Source organism: Pongo abelii, chromosome 1 (genome assembly GCF_028885655.2).
Source record: "Pongo abelii isolate AG06213 chromosome 1, NHGRI_mPonAbe1-v2.0_pri, whole genome shotgun sequence".
Lineage (NCBI taxonomy): Eukaryota > Metazoa > Chordata > Mammalia > Primates > Hominidae > Pongo > Pongo abelii.
Genome location: NC_071985.2, coordinates 208,739,853 through 208,762,600, shown reverse-complemented (window position 1 = coordinate 208,762,600; position 22,748 = coordinate 208,739,853). Strand labels below are relative to the sequence as shown.

General features: G+C 36.8%; 1 protein-coding gene across 1 annotated transcript in view; it reads left to right on the top strand.

Annotated features, from left to right (window-relative positions):
• CLIC4 (chloride intracellular channel 4) overlaps window positions 1-20,842 on the top strand; it is a 93,231-nt gene extending 72,389 nt beyond the window's left edge. The window contains 3 exon segments of the mRNA NM_001131088.1: window positions 6,310-6,416; window positions 16,365-16,546; window positions 17,279-20,842. Of these exon segments, the coding sequence (NP_001124560.1) occupies window positions 6,310-6,416; window positions 16,365-16,546; window positions 17,279-17,443 (454 nt within the window). The 3' untranslated portion in view covers window positions 17,444-20,842.
• Window positions 20,843-22,748: the final 1,906 nt, after the last annotated feature.

Sequence of the window (22,748 nt, the reverse complement as noted above, 5' to 3'; positions counted from 1 at the left end):
TTTTAGTCTTAAAAGTGTCAGCTCTGAGGTAAGTTCCATATTTGCCAACTTGCTGTCAGACACTAACTGAAAATGATCGTCCTCTCATGTCACTGTAGATCATTGTATCAACATTAAATTATAAATGGAGAAGTAGTTTGAATTATTATTCATTCTCTGTGAAGGAAACTATTTTGTTTTAAAGTATTGTCTGAAGTGCTTATTATATAAATTCTTCCAAGTATATTTAAGTTTTTAAAATTAGTGTGCTGAAAACATACATATGATTTAGTTAAATGGACATTTCCTCATATTCTCTTACATCCTTCAACAACAACAACAATGAAGACTTTTCGGCTGGGCGTGGTGGCTCATGCCTGTAATCCCAGCACTTTGGGAGACCGAGGCGGGTGGATGACTTGAGCTCAGGAGTTCAAGACCAGCCTGGGCAACATGGTGAAACCCTGTCTCTACAAAAAAATACAAAAATTAGCTGGATGTGGTGGCACGTGCCTGTAGTCCCAGCTACTGGGGAGCCTGAGGTGGGAGGATCGCTTGGTCCTGGGAGGCAGAGGTTGCAGTGAGCTGAGATCATGCCACTGCATTCCAGCCTGCGCGATACAGCAAGACCCTGTCTCAAAAAAGAAGAAGGAAAAAAAAAAAAGAATTTTCATTATTCCTGCTCATTTCTCTCTGAGGGAAAGTGACATTAAGAGAAATAGTAGAGTTAATATGGAATATTCTGGATTCTTAGCATCTAATGCTCTGTAAGACATCATAGCTTTAAATTGGACCTTGAAAATAAACATTTTCATATTGCTTTTTTATATAAAAATTCTAGCCCCATTATATTTGAGCATATTCATAGAAACACTGTAACCAGAGATGGTCTTTTTCATTCAGTTTAAATACATGGGAATCTTTGTGTTATAAATGTTCACAATGTGCCAAATCCCCTGTAGGGGTAAAGTTTTACTTCTTTGTTTTTTTTTTTGTTTTGTTCTGTTTTTGTTTAGAGACAGGGTCTCGCTCCTTGCTCTGTCACCCAGGCTGGAATGCGGTGGTGCAATCTTACCTCACTGCAGCCTCAACCTCCCAGGCTCATAATCCTCCTGCCTCAGCCTCTTGAGTAGCTGGGACTACAGGTGCACACCACCACGCCCGGCTAATTTTTGTATTTTTTTTGTAGAGCGTAAGATCACTTTCAATTGGTGTCTGAGAACAGGGTCTCGCCATGTTACCCAAGCTGTGGCCTTGAACTCCTGGGCTCAAGCCGTCTGCCTGCCTCAGCCTCCCAAAGTGCTGGGATTACAGGCGTGAGCCACCGAGCCTGGCCAGGGATTGTTTTTGATGTTGCTTATCCCTCTGCTGTTATTAATAACACTCAAGTGCTAATTATGCGCCATGCATTGCGCTTTGTGGGTTATTTTGTGGATTATCTCTGTTAATCCTCACAAAGACTTTGTGAAGAAACTGAAGATGTAATCCAAATAATTTGTCCAAGGTTTCACAGTTAATGGTGGCAGAGCAGGGATACTTTTGAAGCCACATCAATATGACTTCAGAAATCTGTGTTTCATCTGTTCTTTGCTTTCTGCTTCTTATTTTATTGAGTGTGGCTTTTGTAAAAGAGGGAAAATGTTAAGTCTTTAATTGGGATTGTGCTTTAATGAGTACAAAATTGAAAGCTAGCTCAAATTTAGAGGAAAGGTAGGAGAGAAATCAAAGATAGTTTACTTGACTGTGAACAAGTGGGACCAAAGGTGGTTATTAAACTTAATTCAGTGAATTCTTTTTTTTTTTTTTTTTTTTTTTTTGAGACAGAGCCTTGCTGTGTCACCCAGGCTGGAGTGCAGTGGTGCCATCTTGGCTCATTGCAACCTCCACTTCCCAGGTTGAAGCGATTCTCCTGCCTCAGCCTCCCGAGTAGCTGGGATTACAGGTGTGCACCACCATGCCTGGCTAATTTTTGTATTTTTAGTAGAGATGGGGTTTCACCATGTTGGCCAGGCTGGTCTTGAACTCCTGACTTCAAGTGATCCCACCTCCTCGGCCTCCCAAAGTGCTGGGATTACAGGTGTGAGCCACAGTGCCCGCCCTTACTTAATTCAGTGAATTCTTTGAAAAAGCAGGTGAATCTTAACTCTTCTGATGAATTTTTATTTATTCGTATGCATTGAAACAGCATGTTTGAAGTGGGAATGCCTTCTTCTTAGTGGGCTCTATGGATCCAGAATGTGAAATGCTAATTAATTAGCGTAATTTTCATCATGCAGAATTGTTTCTAAGGGATGAGTGGGAGGAGGAAGTGTTTCTGGGATCACAAGCTGCATTTATTTTCCTTTCCTCTATTGTGCTGTATTGTTCTAGGACACCCAGGGACCATTCTGTCTCACTGCCTTTTCCTTCCAGAACAAGGAGGTCTCAGGTCTTTATTGCTAGTCTTCTTCAGGCTCTGCTTATAAGACTTTGTTTCTAAATAGGATAAGGAGAAAAGGGAGAAGAATTGTGCAAGCTGGTAGACTGGAATCTAGCATTTCTAATAACGTGTTTTTGGCATTTGATGTACTGAGAACTGAGTGGTTTTTTGTGAACACTTCCTGATTTAATCATGACAAATATAAATACAGAATTCTCTATTCTAGAGTTGCTTAACATTGAGAGGCTAATGAAAAACTCAAATCAAATAACTTTTACTGGTATATGTAACTATAGGTTTTAAAGTGAACTTTTTCTTCTTCTCTGGGGAAAGTATTTTTGTGTGTGTTTTATAGTTCTTGCTTGAGCGAAGAAACCACTTTGCTAAAAAACTTTGAAACTTGGATTTTTAACTGAAACAGCCTACATACTTACCTAACTTACTGATAAAAGGATAAAATAGAAGGAAGCGAGTTAAATTTGGAGGGGCATGCTATAAAATGTTATTAAACCTTTTTTAAAAATGAGACATACAGGCCGGGCACGGTGGCTCACGTCTGTAATCCCAGCACTTTGGGAGGCCGAGGCGGGCGGATCATGAGGTCAGCAGTTTGAGACCAGCCTGACCAACATGTGGAACGCTGTCTCTCCTAAAAATACAAAAAATTAGCTGGGCGTGGTGATGGGCGCCTGTAATCCCAGCGACTTGGGAGGCTGAGGCAGGAGAATCGCTTGAAACCAGAAGGCAGAGGGTGCAGTGAGTGGAGATTGCGCCACTGTACTCTAGCCTGGGCAATAAGAGCAAAACTCTGTCTCAAAAAAAAAAAAAAAAGAGAGAGAGAGAGATATACAAAAAAGGAATTTACAAGGCTAATCAGCCTTCATTTTATATTTACACCAGAAAGGAGAAAATGCCTGAGATCTTTCCTAAAAGCATAGAAACGTTCTCAGCTAGTCTAAAATATTAAGAGTCTGTGATGTAAGCAGAATTGAGGACTTATCTGAAAGTCTGAATACCCTGGGTGCTCAGGTCTATTCTGTCATTGACACTTAGCCTTGTATTATTTGCCTCCCTTTTGCTAAATGTTAAAATGAGTTCTCACAATAATTGAAAACCATTGCTCGATCAAGCTATTTGCTAAAGCCAATAATAATGCATAAATTACAATGTAATGTTTGGGGAAGATGCAAAAAAGTTGATTTTGAACCTACTGGTTTAGAATTTGATTTATCTTTTAGAGATAATCTAATCTGTAATAGAAACAAACAAACAAACAAACACACTAGACCTGGGGACAGGAGATTTCAGTTTTAGTTTGTCAATACTTTTTTTTGAGACGCAGTCTCATTCTGTAGCCCGAGCTGAGTGCAGTGGTGTGATCTCTGCTCACTGCAACCTCTGCTTCCTGGTCTCAAGCAATTCTCCTGCCTCAGACTCCTGAGAAGCTGGGATTGCAGGCACCCGCCACCATGCCCAGCTGATTTTTGTATTTTTAGTAGAGACAGGGTTTTGCCATGTTGGCCAGGCTGGTCTCAAGCTCCTGACCTCAATTGATCGCCCGCCTTGGCCTCCCAAAGTGCTGGGATTACAGGCATGAGCCACTGTGCCTGGCCTCGTTTGTCAATACTTTTAATTAGCTGAGTGATTTGGGGGCCAAGTGTGTAAGCTTTCTGGAACATAATTTCCTTTTAGGTAAAATGAGAGATCTGAGGTGAACATTCTCTTATAGCTATACTATTCTGTGCATTAAATTAATAGTACAGCCCGGGTGCAGTGGCTCAGGCCTGTAATCCCAGCACTTTGGGAAGCTGAAGCAGGAGGATCACTTGAGCCTGGGCAACATGGTGAAACCTCGTCTCTACAAAAAATACAAAAAGCTAGCCAAGTGTGGTGGCACATGCCTGTAGTCCCAGCTACTCAGGAGGCCAAGGTGGGAGGATCGCTTGAGCCCAGGAGGGGCTCATCTCAGAGGGACAACAGGGCATATTACAAGAATTACACTGTATATATGAATGATGAATATATAAATGATCTGTAATTCAAGCCTGCCTTCCTGTAAATTATTTTGAGAACTGTGAGGCTTACTTCATTGGTACAATTAGGTACAGCTAAATAGTGGTTGGGGAAAAGGAGAATTTGGGAAACTTGGCTACAGGAAGACATAGATGTATTGAAAAGGCACTATGTTCACTGCACTATTGTTTGTTTGAAATGAGTTAATGATGGTCCTGTATTACAAGCAGTACAAACATTTAAACTGGAGGCTTGTTTGTATAGTCAAGGGAAATTCAGGGGTGGTGGATCTGTGATTAACTGTTTCAGCTCAGGCAGAAACAAAGAAAATGGAGAGGGTAAAGGGTCCTATAGTTGGGGATGTGTGGTTAATGTATGGCTAGATAGATATAGATATCTAAATTCAGGTGAAACTCTCTGTAATTTTTTACAGAAAAACTTTATGTAAATAGTTGTGTTTATAAGATAAATCTTTAAGCTTAAAAAATGAGAGCTATCTAGAGACTAGGTAGATTTATTTAAAAAGATGTCTAGCGCATATAGGTGTTCAATAGATATTTTATATCTTCCTTACCAATATATTACTCTGTCCAATATTTAGAAGATATATCTCTTCCTGAATTCAAAATAGTAAACAGAAGATACATGAATATAAAAGCTGAAACACAACTTGAAACTGAACTAAATTTTGAAAACTACTTCCCCTTCGTTTTTAAAGAAAGCTGGCAAGACAATGTCTTCAAATAAATGAGTTGAAATAATTAGTACACTGTAAAGTTTATTTGTAAAGTCTTATTGCTCCCAAGTCCATTTTCTAGTGATGTTCTGCAGGACCTTCAAGCTGATTAATCTTCCCTAAAATGGGGCTAAGAATCTGAATTCTGCTAGCCCTGACTCCTGGGGCTGACATGAGTCCTCCTAAAGGGAAGATGAATAATTGAGCTTTTTCATATATTTTCCAGTTTGAAGAAGAAATATACACAGAGTATGTATGTTTTAAATCTAAACATGTGAAATATACATTTTTGTGTGTGTTTTAGAAAGCTGGTGTATTACATCTGTTCTAAAAGTAGAAAAATGTGACAACACAATAGAACACTTGTCAGCGTGCTTTCTGACATCTTATTTTGTTGTTGTTTGGTGCTACCCTCATAAATATTCTAGGGAATGTGTAATATAAGGGAGGTTTTGGGAAATCCCAGGTGTAGGTTTCAAGCGATTGATCTGCCTCCTACTGTTTTTGTCCTTAACCTGCTATGGGTGATCATGATGCTTGACCAGCCTAGGCGCTTTTCCTGCCGTTGGGGTTCTCTGGCTGGTTTAGTGCAGGGCATACTAAGGATCTGGTTGGCACTGCTGTTTGAGAAGGCGCATGAGCTGTGCTGTCTGGTGACTACTGAGCACTTGATATGTGACTAGTGCAACTGAGGAAGTGAATTTTTAATTTTGTTTGTGATTAATTTAAAATCATATTCAAATAGATACATGGCAGTAGTGGCTACTGTATTGGACAATGAAGATAGAGAGCATTTCCATCATCACAGAAAGTTCTCTTGGGCAGCACTGCTCTAGCAATCTCATTCCAAGACTCCCATTGGCCTGGCACAAATCTCTGAACAAGTCAACTGTTTCCCCAGCATTCTAATTTATCAGATGGAGGTGGAGTGCACATGCCCTGTGGTTGCCAAGAATATTAATATGTGAACAAAAACACAGTGCAGAGCTTTGTCTCCTAAGGAAAAAACACTTTTAAAAAATACCATAGAAAACAAATGATGGCATTTCTTATAGTAATAACTATTAAAAGACGTCTAGTAACTGCTAGCACGGTGGTTTGAGAGAACTTATGCTAATTCATCTTTGAGGGATCGATAATCCATATCACTTTTTCTATTTAGGTACTTAAAGCTTTCACCAAAACACCCAGAATCAAATACTGCTGGAATGGACATCTTTGCCAAATTCTCTGCATATATCAAGAATTCAAGGCCAGAGGCTAATGAAGGTAAAAAACAAAAACTTGAATTAACATTGCAAAAAAAAAAAACCCCAAACAACAACAAGCTGTTATTATGACAGTGATTATAAATGAATACTTTAGAGTCCAGCCATTCCCATAAGTAATAAAAACTGTCTAGAGTTGGTCAGAAATTGGACGATAAACTGGAATAAGCCCCTATGTTGCTGTTTTTCCATGTTTCTAGCTAGTAGCACAGTATATAGTAAGTGTGTGATAAAATGCTTCTTGAATGAAGTTGATTTCATGTTATTTTGAGAAGTTACTGTGAAGGGAGCTAGGCAAAGAATTAATGGTGCATCAGAAACAGTGGATTGTGTGGTTGTGGTGGTTTAGCATAGATTGGTCGAACTTAAACTGTAACTAAACTTTTATTGTTGAGTGCCTGCAGCCTAAAGTCAGTCTGAGGTGTTTTTTTTTTTTTTGCTTTGTTTTGTTTTTGTTGTTGTTGTTTTGCTAATTACCCTTGAGCAATGTTTGGAGTTGCTTTAAGAGGGTAATTAGACATACTATCCTTCCAAATTTCTCTGCATCTTCAAGCTGGAATTTCATTTTCAAGTCGTGTTTTCGCGGTAAGAATTGTTTAGGAAGTACAGATGCAATTTTCTTTTATTTATTAAAGGACACTATTTTTATTATTTTATTCACCAAATGAATGTATAGTGTAGGGAGGTCTCTTTGGAAGAGGTTCCATTCAGTGAACCTTGTCTTAACTACAGCATTTAGTAATTTCCTTTTCTCTTCTCTTCGGGATGTTAAGCATAGTTCTTCTCTCTGGGGAAAACTGTGTAGCACACATTAGTGTTTATTTGAAAGTAATCCAATAACCAAAAATGCTAGCTCCTAAAAATATTTATCATAGTTCCAGATAGTTTCCTAGCTTGAGTGGGGTTCTTTTGAGAAGAAGTTTATGTCAGCAAATGAACAAGAATACCAAAGGGGAAAATATCAGTGCTGGTTAAACAAGAATGAATATCTTTTAAAAAAGTGAAATACTTGCTAATTTCCTTATGTTATTTCAGTAGGCAAATTCCCAAGCTATTCAGGCCATTTTTTATTACTAAATTTTAAAATTGCAGCATTTTATAATAATAGTATTGGATTCCAATGTCTTTTGCTCTTGGTTTTTGGAATAACACTTACTGCATGAAATGTTTTTCTACAGTGAAGAGAAAAATGTTAGTGCTCAGGTCTGGCTTGTATCTGTTAATAATGTATTCCAGTAGCTGCCATGGTTTGGAAGCAATTTTCTTTAGTAATTGGCTTTTTTTTTTCCCTGACTAATGTTTCTGTCTAAGCAATTTATACATTAAGTAAGTGGTTATGTTGGATCCCCTCCTTTCCACAGACAGTGTCTTTTCTGTTCTGCCCTTCCTTCATGCGAGATAACTGTTCTTTTCATAAAACTACCCTTTTATACCTAGATGCCCCTGCTGCATACTTCTTTGAACAATCTTAGTTACAGTTATGTTTTTATTTTTCCATGTGTTTTTTGGGGAGTTGGAGGGTGGTTAAATTTCCTCTGACACTTGGTGGGGAGGAGAAAGGAATAAAATGTGTTTGCTTCCACTTTGAGGGATGAGGATGGGGCGGGGTGTGGGTCGGGCAGGAATAAAAAGGTTAGAAAGTTACTCATTTAAGTATAACTTTGTATTCTATTTTTTCCCTATCAATTTGTTACTATCTTAAGTAGCCACCTACTCTTCCTGTCCTCAGAATGCTGTAACCAATAAGAACAAACAACATAATATAATACATGGTACATAATCTAGAAGGCTTTATATTAAATTACCTACTGGTAAATAAAAGTTCCAGTTGCCAAGCAGCTTCTCTCCACAGGGACCTGTTGAGGCCATGAGACTTTAGAAAACAATATTTCAAATCACTTTGGAGCTTAACGGGCCCTCTTATGTATGTTTGCTGCAGGCCTCACATCCGTTTAGTGCAATCAAATGCCTTTAGTAATCCTAGGAAATTAGTAATTCACCTTTTTATTTCCCCCAACCCCCACCCAGATGCTGACAATTTATACAGAGATGAATTTGTCATTTTACATGGTAAATCAGAGTAGACAAGTCTGATTAGTTTTACCACCTATTAAATATTTTCAAAATCCAATATGTTTGGACAATTTTAAGACCTTTTAGGACTTAATTCTAAGTAAGGGATTCGATGCCTGAACGCTGCAGTTTTGGGCTAATGAAACTGAAATAGAAGGGCTAGTGGTTAGGTTGGGGTACAAAGTAAACAAGTAAAATGTGAAGAATAAAGGGAGAGACACTGATGATAGATAACACATATATAATTCTTTTGGTAACACGTTCAAGTTGATTGGGAGTAAAAGTTTATGTAACCATTTAGGCATTCAAAGAGAAGCTCATGGGTAATTTCTTTTGTGGGGATGTATTAAGTATGACCTGTCCCCAGATCTCCTACTTTTTTTAAGTTCTGTGATGGTATTAATTTATGTAATTTGCTAAGGTCCCAACTGTGACTAGTCATTGATATTTATAATACTCATAAGAGAGATGTGAACTTAGCGTTGTTGAATGTACTCTGAGGCATATTTCGTGATGTCCAAATTCCTATTTTTAGATGGAGGCAAGGAATCTAGAGGTTCTGATTAGTTCCTTTTTATTCAGGATCTTCTCCCTTCTCCTCTCCCCACTACTCCTGCCTTTCTCTCTGGAAAAGTGTTGAAAGTCAGAGGATGGTTGTGCATTATTGTAGCAGTAAGCCTGCGTTGTATATTGGATTATCTTTAAATACCCATTACCTCTTTCTGTTTTCCACTGATGTGTCACTTAGCCTTAAAACTTGTTTGTATAAGGTTACCCTTTATTAAGACTGCGGTAGGTAGCTTGAAAATATAGTTTTATCCATGTCAGTGCTTACAATTTTTAGTCTTTGTTGTAGTCATTGTAAATTATCTTGTTTTTCAATAACAGAAATGCTCTTATTACATTTAATGTTTTCTGCCTTGAATTTTACTCGTTCAAATCATACAAATAACAGAGAATACATGATTGTTGAAAAAGTTAAAATAGTATAGAAATAAATTTAATAAAACTTAATTGCCCCTCTTTAATCACATTACATGACCTCTTCAACAATTTAGTGTTCTTTTTTTCTATGTAATTTTGCAAACATTTCTGTAAGTATGTATTATGTACATGCATTATGCGGTTATACTTTTCACTTATATGGTAGAAATGCTTCTATATCAAAATATAGATCTACCTCAATTTTTAGAAATTCTGCTTTGTATTTTATAATATGGATTTTCATTTAACCATTTCCATGTTGATAGACATCTAGATTGTCTCAAGTTTTTTGTTTTTTTTTTCACTATAATAAACAATGCTGCTGGTGAATGTCCTTGAGCTAGATTCCAAATAGTTCAAAAAGTTTGTGCATTTTAAATTTTGCTCTATTTTGCTAAATTGTTCTCCAAAAGTCTATACCAGTTTATATTCCCACAAACATGAAAGTATTCATTTCCCTACACTTCAGACCCTGGTGTGTGTTAATCTTTGTAATTTTGCTGTGTTCTCTTAGACAAGAAAGGGTGTTTTGACTTCCATAATTAATTTTAAACTGATTTTGTTGCTGTGTTGCACTTAAAAATTTTTTGAGAGCTTTATGAAATAGCTTCTTAGGGATACCAGCATTACTACATCAGAGGTATTAGAGAATAATAGAGCTACTTTGTGATGGCTTGCTACTGCCTTCTAGTGGTTAATTTTGACATTTTCTTTATATTTACATACTCCTTTGTGATGATTAGTCTTGAAAACTGTATTGTGTTTATTGAATGGTGCTGTTTAGTACTTTTTGATACCTCTGTTTGTGTTTGTTTTATTGGCCATACCTTACGTTGATACATATAATTGTATCAAACTAATTCATCATTCTTTGTTTTCATTAATATACCCTTGTTATGACATTCTTAACTATGAAAAATTACTAACACTCTAGTCAGGTATAGCAATTCGACTTCATCAAAAGTGCTTTGCTAAGTCCAAAATTATAGAAAAAACAGTCATTGTAATGTTATGCTAGACTCTTAAATTTCTTTTGAAAAAAATTTATTTAAATGAGACAAGGTCTCTCCACATTGCCCAGGCTGGTCTTGACCTCCTGGACTCAAGCAATCTACCCAGCTTGGCCTCCCAAAGTGCTGAGATTACAGGCGTGAACCACTGTGCCTTGCACTGACGAATACTATGTTATAAACCTTGTAAATTTAGGATATTTGATTTTTATATATATAATTCAGGAAAAACATTAATTTAGAGCAGGTCCAAGGTTAAAACATTTGCTCAAAAACTTGTCAAAACACTCAAATAGCATTTGAGACAATAATTCAATGTTTGAATTCAGGCAACATTATCTTCCCCACAGACTGATTCTATTCATTGTAATCTGATCAAAGAACAAGTCCTTGTACTCTAATATGTTCTTGTTCTGCATTCACTACTTTTATTTTTTTTGGTTTTTTGTTTGTTTTGTTTAAGAGTCTTGCTGTGTCACCCAGGCTGGAGTACAGTGGCACAATCTCGGCTCACTGCAACCTCCACCTCCCGGGTTCAAGTGATTCTCCTACCTCAGCCTCCCAAGTAGCTGGGACTACAGGCGTGTACCACCATGCCTGGCTAAGTTTTGTGTTTTTAGTAGATACGAGGTCTCATCATGTTGGCCAGGCTGGTCTTGAACTGCTGACCTCAGGTGGTCTACCTGCCTTGGCTTCCCAAAGTGCTGAGATGACAGGTGTGAAGCACCACGCCCGGCCATGCATTCACTGCCTTTAATAAGAAGCATATTAAATCTTGTTTTACAACCTTGAGATTCTGCTCTCTCCTTTTTCTCTTTTTTCCTCTTAAATATACCCACAGAAAGTGCTTCATCATTTCCTGGAATTCTTACTGACCTAGCTGTTTCTCACATTGTATTCTCTTGTTAATTTATAAACTTTACATTTCAGCTAACTATATGCATTATCGCTGGCCTGAATGTAATTAATAAAAATTTATGTTTATTATTTTGTGTTTTTGATTTTTTATTTTTAAGTGGCTTGTTTCTCTGTCACTTCTGTAGTTGAGCTCTGCTAATGTCTCAACTTTATTTTACTGGGTTCCAGTGCCCTCTGCTGGTTATGTTTCCTCTAAGAAATAAGCTAACTTGATCATTGGCTGTGGCTAGCATGTTCCTTTAATAATAAAGTGGGTAGATCTTTGACCTGGTCACTTATCACTTAGGTAACACATTCTAATTTGTTTGATATTTTCCTAAGTAAAAAATATTACTGGGTCAGGTGCGGTGGCTCACGCCCGTAATCCCAGCACTTGGGGAGGCCAAGGCAGGTGGATCGCTTGAAGCCAGGAGTTCGAGACCAGTCTGACCAACATGGCATAACCCCATAACCCCATCTCTACTAAAAATATAAAAATCAGCCAGGCGTAGTGGCTCACGCCTATAATCCCAGCTACTCAGGAGGCTGAGGCAGGAGAGTTGCCTGAAACCCGGAGGCAGAGGTTGCAGCGAGCTGAGATTGCACCACTGCACTCCAGCCTGGGCGACAGAGTGTGAGACTCTGTCTATAAATAAATAAATAAATAAATAAATAAATAAATAAATAAATTTTAAAAATGTAGAATTAAATACATAACAATAATGGCATATAGGACAGAAAGGAGGTTAATGGGGTTCTAAGGTCTTTGCATTATCCTGGAAGTGGCAACAGTTATAATTAAACTTTAATGAGTCAAGGAAACAAAGACTAGAAAAGGATGTATATTAAGCTAATAGAGGTGGAAATAGAGGAATAATTTTTAAAAATGTAATCCATAGGAAGGTAGGAGAGAAGAAAAGAACACAGAACACGTGGACAAATAAGAAGTATATAGCAGATTTGAACCAGAGTTTTTAGTAATGACATTGAATATACATTATTTAAATATTCCAAATAAAAAAACAAAGTTTACCAACTGGATTAAAAACAATGTTGCTTATGTACAAGACTGTATCTATCTATCTACCTATGAAACACACACATACATACATGAAATGTGGATCCAGGAGAGCTAAAAATGAAATAGTATAAATACCAACCTAAAGAAAGTTGACAAAGCCACACTGACATTGGATGAAGTAGACTTTAAGGAAAGAAGCATTGTGAGATAATGAAGCGTGTTCCAGACTGATTTAAAAAGGTTAATCTACCAGGAAGATAAAATAATTCTAAACTTATGTTACCAAATAACTAACCTGAAAATATAAGCCAAATTGACAGAACTAAAAGAGACAGACCAATCCACAGTCATAGTGGGGGATCTTAACTTACCCCCTTAGTAACTGTTAGAATCAACCACAAAAGGAAAAAAATGAGAAGATAAAATTGAACAATACAGTGAACAAATGAAATCTCATATATGTATATACATATCTCACTGTACTTCAGAATATACTTTTGTTTTTCAAATGCACATGGAACAAAATTGGTGGTAAAGCGGGGCCATAAAACAAAGCTAAAAATTTTTCCAAAAAAATTGAAAACGTGGAATGTTTCTCAATCAAAGAAAATATGATAGATATCAATAACAAAAGTACAGCTAGAACTGGAAACAGTGGCTCATGCCTGTAATCCCAGCACTTTGGGAGGCTGAGGTGGGTGGATCACTTGAGCTCAGGAGTTCGAGACCAACTTTGGCAACATAGCTAAACCCTCTGTCTACAAAAAATACAAAAATTTGACAGGTGCAGTGGCATGTGCCTATAGTCCCAGCTACTCAGGAGGCTGAGGTGGGAGGATCGCATGAGCCCAGGAGTTCGAGGTTGCAGTGAGCCGAGATCATGCCATTGCACCCCAGCCTGGGTGGCAGGAGTGAAACCTTGTCTCAAAAATGAAAAAAGCTACCGCTAGAAAGTTTCTACATGTTTGAAAATTAATTAGTATATTTCTAAATAATCCACAGATTGAAAAAGAATAAATGAAAATACAGAATGTCTACATTTGTGAGATATGGCTAAAACTGTGCTTAGAGGGAATTTTATAGTTCCAAAAGCCTATATTAGAAAAGAAGAGAGCTAAATATTGGTGAAGTAAAAGTTAGAAATACTAAAGAGCAGAATATAAGGAAGTAGAAAACAAACATGACGTTGAACAAGGAAGCTAAAAGCTGGTTCTTTGCAAAGTCTAACAAATAAAAAAAGTTGATAAATCCTTGAAAAGAAAAAGGAAGAAAAGTGAGAGAAGACAGCAAAAACCAATATTAGAAATAAAAAGGAGGATTGCTACAGATCTTACATTAAAATGATTTTCGGAGGATATTATGAAAAAATTTATGCTTATAATTTTGAAACTATTGGAGAAATTTACAGAAAGTACAGTGTAACAAAATTGACACAAGGAGGAATTAAAAATGTGAATATTCTTATATCATTTAAATTTCTTATAATTAAAAAGAAAACTCCAGATCCAGATGGCTTCACTGTTGAACTCTTCCAAGCATTTGAGGAAGAAGTAAGGTCATACTTTCACATACCTTTCCAGGGAACAGAAAAGAGGGAATACTTTCTAACTTGCTTTTTGAAGGCAGGGAGCCTTGATACCAAAACCGTACAAGAACATCAAAAGAAAGGACAATTTCAAGCCAATCTTTCTTTAATATAGATACAAAAGTCTGAAACAAAATATGCCAAATCCAGCAACATAACAAAAGGTAGTACTACCAAGTTGGGTTTCTCAGGAGTGGAAGATGTTTAAAAATTCAGAAATCTGGCCGGTTGCAGTAACTCGTGCCTGCAATCCCAGCACTTTGGGAGGACGAGGCAGGCAGATCACTTGAGGTCAGGAGTTCGAGATTAGCCTGGCTAACATGGTGAAACCCGGTCTTCTCTGCAGACTCTTCCTCCTACCTATCCTTTAAATGATGTTCCTTAGGGCTTTCTCTAGGCCCTCTGCTTCTCCTTTACTCCATGGTTTCAGTGTTCATTTATGTTCTCATAACTTCTAAACACGTTGCTCCAGCTCAGTTTGTGACACTTGAAACCATATTTGTCTGTCTATTGGACATCTCTACTCCCATGTCTTACAGGCACCTCAAACTCAGCACGTTAACTGAACTCATCTCCATAGCCCCTAAATTGGTTTCTCCTTGGGAAGGTAAATGGCTCAGTAAATGACACCAGCATTCACCCTGGGAGTCTTTAGTTTGTTGATCAGCTTCTCTATACTACCCTCTGTCCCCAAGATCTAAACTTTCTGAAGATAGGAACGTATTAAGTTTTATTCAACAGTGAATTTAATAATCCTTAGAATAAGACTTGGCATGTAGGAGGGGCTCAATTATATTTTGTCGAATACATCTTCCCCCCTTTCTCCATATTCACTTTGGTTTCTGAACTCTGTTAGTTTTTATTTCCTAAAATCCATTCATTCCTTTTTATGCCTATAGCCTGCCTGCCTAAGACTACCATCTATTACCTGGACTACCATGAAGGGACCAAGGGCTGAGTGGGTGGCTGCAATTTGGAAGAAGAGGTTTGGGGTTAGGACGTATGTACATTGCTGGTAAAATATCTAAGATGCAGCATGTAAGCCTTTACCTTTTTCCTTAAAGGACACAACTGAATTCAGACTTAAAACTACATGGTTTGCCACCTCATGATATTTAACTTTCTTTTATGGCCAGTTTTACCACACTCATCTGTGTAAGTTCATCTATTCTGAGAGTGAGGGGGAAGGTGGATTTGGAAGGAAAGGATAAGAAAGGATAATGGAAGATCTGTCTGTTGTTATTCCATATTTTTAATGACATTCCTACCCACTTTCTGCTGAGGGGCCACTAACCTTTACTTTCCAGATACACAGTGGTGCTCTGTCCCACTTTAATGAATGCCACCAAAAATATGGAATAACGACAGACAGATCTTCTGTTATCCTTTCTTCTGAATCATGACAATCAGAATCATGGCAATCTGAATCATGACAATCAGAGCATCTTAATCTGTTTGGTTAAAGAGGCTCCCAGTTCAGTATTGTAAATTGAACTCTTTAATCTGACCTTTGTGTTTTTTGTATAAGATAGTGCTGTTCTTGGCTTCCTGTGAATTATAAGTCTAGTTTTGAAAATCTCAGGTTTTCTGTTTGGATTGTTTGAATTGGTATTTCTTAACACATTTCTTGCTGATAAATCAAAATATTCATGAGGGAGCAGGAATTAAAAATGAGGGCAAGAATCTGTCTCTGAGATTTTTTTAATCCCTAGATTTGAATTAATATGCTTGCCTTTTCTCATCCATTTTTCCAGTTTAAATGTCAAATGTGTTGGACCATTTGTGTTCATGTGTGGGACATTTAGTTGTTAGCAAGTTTTTTTTGAGACAGAGTCTCGCTCTTTCGCCCAGGCTGGAGTGCAGTGGTGCTATCTCAGCTCACTGCAAGCTCTGCCTCCTGGGTTCACGCCATTCTCCTGGCTCAGCCTCCTGAGTAGCTGGGACTACAGGCACCCGCCACCATGCCCAGCTAATTTTTTGTATTTTTAGTAGAGACGAGGTTTCACCGTGTTAGCCAGGATGGTCTCGATCTCCTGACCTCGTGATCCGCCCGCCTCGGCCTCCCAAAGTGCTGGGATTACAGGCGTGAGCCACTGCGCCTGGCCATTTGTTAGCAAGTTTTTACGAATACCACTGCCTGACATTATTATGCTTATTTATACTTTTACCTGAACAAACTTGTTTCATCCCCTGCCCCACCTAATTAAGCTCTAGGAGAGCAGGAGCCTTGTCTGTTTTGTTCTACAGTACCTTGTGTCAGAGTAAACATTTTTAAACAGTTATTGACTCAAAGAATCTGCTTCTACTTGGGGACTTGAGTGGTTTTCCTTCTTAACAGTATTCTCATCTTCCCCCCCCCCCGCCCCCTGCCCCGCCCAGCACTGGAGAGGGGTCTCCTGAAAACCCTGCAGAAACTGGATGAATATCTGAATTCTCCTCTCCCTGATGAAATTGATGAAAATAGTATGGAGGACATAAAGTTTTCTACACGTAAATTTCTGGATGGCGATGAAATGACATTAGCTGATTGCAACCTGCTGCCCAAACTGCATATTGTCAAGGTAGGTCTGTATGGGGGTGATGTCGCATTGCCATTACCTTGTATTGTATTTACTAAAGTGGCATTTCCTTTGTGCTCAAAACATTTCTGATTTTATATGACTAGTTGTTTAACTCAATGCTGTTTAGGCAATAGTTGAAGTACCCTAGAGTTAGTTAAATGGAAAATTATGTCTTAAACTTGAGGAATATAAGAAAGATGAATTTTTTTTTTCTGTGACTGCATAAAAATTCAAAGATATAATGCGTGACTTTGAATTGGAGTTTGCCACACTGACTTATGTTATCAAATTCTGTTCTGTGATCACACCTTGCTTTCTCTATTGAAGGCAAAAAGTATTGAGCATTTATTATATGAGACACTGGGCTGGGCACATTGTTACATAGAATAATAATAAGCGCTAGTTGTAAATAAAGACCTAAGATAACAAAAACAGATCTAAAATAGCATATGTGTGTTGTGAAGTATTTTCCAGTGATTATACTTGGCTGTCTTTCTGGGTGTCCAAGACAGTTATTTGCAGTCACTGTCACACTTCTAAATCCCTGGTGTAGCTTGCAGTCTTGGTCATTATTTAAAACTCTGGTTAGAATGATGGTGATGGACTTCTTTTCAAATAGAAGCAGTTCTCAAAGATCGAGAGCATTAATTATTTGCTCCAAAATCAGAGATATGTCTAGTTTACAAGACATGGAAAATAAGTCTGTTAACTTTTGATCTCTTTGTATTTCAGGTGGTGGCCAAAAAATATCGCAACTTTGATATTCCAAAAGAAATGACTGGCATCTGGAGATACCTAACTAATGCATACAGTAGGGACGAGTTCACCAATACCTGTCCCAGTGATAAGGAGGTTGAAATAGCATATAGTGATGTAGCCAAAAGACTCACCAAGTAAAATCGCGTTTGTAAAAGAGGTGTCTTCATGTCTTCCCCTAAGAATACGCTTTTCCTAACAGGCTACTCCTTCCTATAGAGCAGAAATTGTATTTTGCACGAACATGCAGTTATTGAAGATTAGGATCAAGGATAGACAAGGTATAGTAGTTATCTTAAAATATACACTCCTAAGCAGTATTATTTTAAAATCCTTTTACCCTGGCTACCTCCCCTACCCGGGTTCCCCTCTCTTTAATTTGGAGACACTCCACCACAAACTTTTCACTTTAGAGGTAGCTTGCCATCTCTCAGGAGCCCTCACCATTGTGTCCATTCACTGTGTATATAGATGGCAGAACTTTTGAGGTGCAATGTTTAATTGTTAAAAATAGTAGCCACGACTTTATCAGGCAGCCCCAAACTGGTGCATAATGCATGGTACAAGGAATATTTATGTATTTTTTGGAATTTTGTAATATTTAGTAAGAGTATATGAAAGGATTGCTACTGTATCAGAAATATTGTTTCAATTTAGTCTATCCTGGATATGTACTAACGAATATTACCACCAGAGAAGAGAGCTTTCTACAAAAGTCACTACAGATTTTGCTATATTGCTTTGTAGATAGATTTTTACTTTTGCCTAAAAGCATTTATCCTTCATACCAATTGTAACATCTGACACCATGTAGAAGCTAAAAGTTTAGAGGGAGTGAGGGTTTTCTCAAGACCTTCCTCAAGCATTTTATCTTTATAATAGAAACTGATGGGCACCTGATACTCTGTCTAAATACGTTTGTTATATGTGTTTTGCCCTGTGTCATTCATTTGGAACTTTATTGCTTTCTTTATTTTAAAAAGCTTGTTTTTAGGTAATCATAGAGCTTGCTATTTGTACATCTTTTGAGCAACACTACGTAACTGATTTTTAGTTGACTTAGCTATAACAGTACAGTGATTAGCAATGTAAAAATTAACACAGAAATTAACCTAAGGAATGAAGGGTGGGTTTGTCAAAATATCAAGTAAATTTTTGTTTCTAAAGTACATTTAATGTAGATGACCTAAAGAATGCATTATCCATCCTATATAAAAAAAAGATAAAACACAGGTCACCAATTTTCTCATTTCACCCCATTTACCTTGCATAGAGGATTGTTCATTCCTTTGGGACTAAGTTATAGTTATGGTGAGTGTGTATTTACTGTAGTTTTGCCTGATCTCACTCATTGCACTTCCTGGAGTTGAATTTTCCAACAGCCATGTTGAGGAATAGCACTCTGCATGTTTTTGTTTTGTTTTTTGGGTTTTTTTTAAATTGAAGCCCTAAACCAGGAATTATTTGTGCTTTAACAAGGGAGGATGAACTTGCTGAAAATAAAACTTTGCTATGTATTTACTCTTTTTTAAAAGACAAAAGCAAAACCAGACTTTCTACGTACTACTCCAAAGACTGTGATTGTGACTTATTATAATACATTTTTGGTAATTTTTTTATACCTAATTTGTATAGGAAGTGCTATTTCTCATAGGCTGTTTCTTGAAATTTTAAGTTTATTGCTTTAAAATGGCAGTGTTTCTCCCACTTTGATATGCTAACATTTAGTAAGCACTGGCTTTATGAAAGCAGCTTTTTATAAGTGTACTGCATTTTTTGAACCTATCATTAATTAGCTTAGTATGAAAGATAAGAAAATCTCTATGTTATATCCATTTGGCTCAGGAAGATTCTTTGCCTTACCTTACTTAGAACTCTTTATTGCTTATCAAAAGTTTGAGTACTCGCTTGGTTTTTTTTTGGTAATTAAATATTGTATGATTTATCTGGTTCAAGGAAGATGCACTATTCAGTTATCTGTTGAGAAATTATTTTGCAGTGGTTTTAGTGGGTGAAAGTGTCCCATCTGCACCAGTACACAGGCAGGCGTTATCACTCTTCACCTACTTTTTAAATAGTGGCAACTTGGGATTCATTCTGGTGATTCTGAACCTTGCCTCATAGCTTAAAGTATAAAAAAGATTCAAGAGCAGTGAGGTTTGTTCTTTCCAGTGAATGGTGGACTGAGTGGTGCGGGGTGGAGGGCTAACAGAGGAAAGAACTCCATTCTTCAGAATACAGTGATGAAAATTCATTTTGAAACTCAAATATTTTCATTTTGGATATTCTCCTGTTTTTATTAACCCAGTGATTACACTTGGCCATCCCTCTAAATGTTCTAGGAAGGCATGTCTATTGTGATTTTGATGAAGACAGAATTATTTTTCTCTGTAGAAAGACAGATACCACTTTATCAGGGAAGTTAGTCAAATGAAATGGAAATTGGTAAATGGACAAAAGCTAGCTAGTAAAAAGGACGATCCAGCAACATGCTTTAACCCCATTGTATGTTTGTGGAAAGAGCATAGTTTAACATCTTGAGAAATTTGGGACATGAAAGTTTTCATGGTAGACAGTTCATGCAGTATATGAATTGACATAGTGGAAATAATCTGATTCTATTTTTACAACTAACAAATCCATTCCCCTTCATTTAAACACCTTTTGTGTTTTACTTCAGTGAGGAGATTGGAGTCTGATGGATCTGTTTTCCAAGAGATTCTGAGAAATTTTTGTATTCAGCAGTTGGAAAGCTCTCTGTTCTAGTTGATAAAACTTCCCTTTTTTGATGTAGTTGCAGATATTCTATACAGTTCTGTTGTCTTTTACTAGGACTGTTAATTTTTGTGATAAAATTCAAATAAGATTTTATTTCTTGATAATTTTGGCTTTCACAATTTATCTTTAAATCCTTGAGCAATCTGTATACAATTAAGAGATTTCTGACATTTATTCTTACACTAAGTGGATCAACTCTAGGATTTAGGCATGTTAACTTTACTTCTGTTGTGTTTTGAATCTCTCCAGAGTTGCATGTAGATAGCATTTATTTCTGTGCACTTAAACCCATTTAGAAAATAACTACAAAGTAAAAATGTAGAGGAAATAGAAATGTATTTTTTCATGAACATTTTGATACAAATTTCATCATTTAATGATTCACCAATTTCTTGCATTAATTTGAATTTAAGCATTTAATTCAAAGAGAGGGGAGCATTCATTATTGATATATGTGGGCTTTAAAAAACTCCATCCTTTATAAACAGTCAAGGTTTGGGCCACACAAAGTATATTTTTATCATGGAAAAATTTCAACTCCTCAAGCCATAATGTTGAACAGAATTGGAATATTTTCTTTATAATTTCTTGAACAGGCAAATGAAAGCTTATTATAGAATGCATGTATTTTCTTTTCTCTTTGGAACATCAACACCAGTATATTGCTGGCAGCTATTGTATTAAAAAATAAAGTATATTTTCACTATCATAAAGGATTCTTTTTTCCCCCTTCATGAAAATAAACAACAACTTGGGGTAAAAGTTTTGAGACTACTATTTTTTTTTCTGTGGGTGATTCAGCACATTTAATAAGTTAAAGGAGAAAAACCATAGGATCATTTCGATAGGTACAGAAAATAACTTGATTAAAATATTCATGTTACTCATTCTTAGCAAAATAGGTAACTTTTTCTTTTAACCTTATAAAGACTTTTATTGAGAACCTATAGCAAATGAAACAGAAGCGATCTCGTTAAAGTCAAGAATAAGACAAGGTTGCCCTCTATCACAGCTACTATCCAGCTACTTTAACAGCTACTTTATTTAGAGATATCCTAGCCAATGCAGTAACATCAGTGAAAGGAATAAAGAATGGAAAAGAAGCAACAAAATGACTGCCCTTTGCAGGTAATGATGATGTTGATGGTGTGTATGTGTATAAAATCCAAAATAACTTACAAATACTAAAAATAATTCAGCTGGATTTCTAGTCGTAAGATCGAGGAACAAAATTTAATATAACTACTATATACAAATAGTAAGCACATTGAAAGCCAATAGAGAAATTGGTAACATTGTTTTTTTTCTGGAGGAGAATTGGGTGCCTGAGGTAAAGGGGTGGGAAATTATCAATGTATACTTTTAAGTTTTTAGAAATTGGTAAATATATTACCTATTCTAATAAACAAAAAGTGCTTTAAAAAAAGAATAAAGATCCTAAGTGATTAAGGATCAAATCAAACAATGTGCAATTCCTAGCCAAGCATGGTGGCTCATACCTGTAATCCCAGCACTTAGGGAGGCCAAGGTGGGAGGATTACATGAGGCCAGGAGTTCAAAACCAGTCTGGGCAATACAGCAAGACCCTGTCTCTACAGGAAAAAAAAAAAAAAAAAAAAAGCCAAGTGTGGTAGCATGAGTCTGTAGTCCTAGCTACTCGGGAGGCTGGGGAAGGAGGATCTCTTGAGCCCAGGAGTTTGAGGCTGTAGTGAACTATGGTTGTGCCACTGTACTCCAGCCTGGGTGACAGAGCAAGACCCTGTATCTTTTTTTTTTTTTTTTTAAGTGCAATTCTTTATGGAGAAAAGTACAAGACATTATTGAAAGGCCTAATAGAAATTTGTTCAATGGATAGGCATACCATATTTATGGATGGAGAGCTCAAAAGCATGAAAATTTAAATTCTGACTACTTATAAATATATTTGCCAATAAGATCCTAACAGGTGTTTTTGGAAACTAGATAAATGGATTCAAAAATTCATGTGGAAGAGTTAAGCCCCCAAATAGCCAACATATATTTGAAGATGGGGAAAGAGAACTTGTCTGACAAGATACCAAGACTTAATAAAAACTTACAGTAATCGATGGGTAGGATATAGGTCACAGCAACACAATACTACTGCTGCAACAACCATAAAAAACTATTAAAACACCAAAATAGGTCAGGTGCGGTCGCTCAAATTCCAGCACTTTGGGAGGCCAAGGCAGGTGGAATCACCTGAGGTCAGGAGTTTGAGAGCAGCCTGGTCAACATGATGAAACCCTGACTCTACTAAAAATACAAAAAATATATAACAATAGTGATGGAAGGAAGGTAAATGGAGTTAAGTACTTGCACGATTCTTACATTATTTGGGAAGTGGTGAAAATACCGATTTAAGAAAATGATAATAAATCATGGATAAATATCACAATTTCCAGGGTAACTACTAAAAGAACAACAAGAATAAATAACTTAAAAATCTAAGACTCAAGGAGGAAATGGAAGTTTAAAAAAATTCAATTAATCCAAAAGAAAGGACAAGAGGATCAAATGAACAAAAGATAGGACAAATTGGAAAAATAGCAAAAGGTTAACTGTAAATCCAACACTTAGTAAATTTATGAAATGTAAATGGGCTGAACAATATTAAGTGTCAAACTGGATAAAAAATCAAAACCCAGTA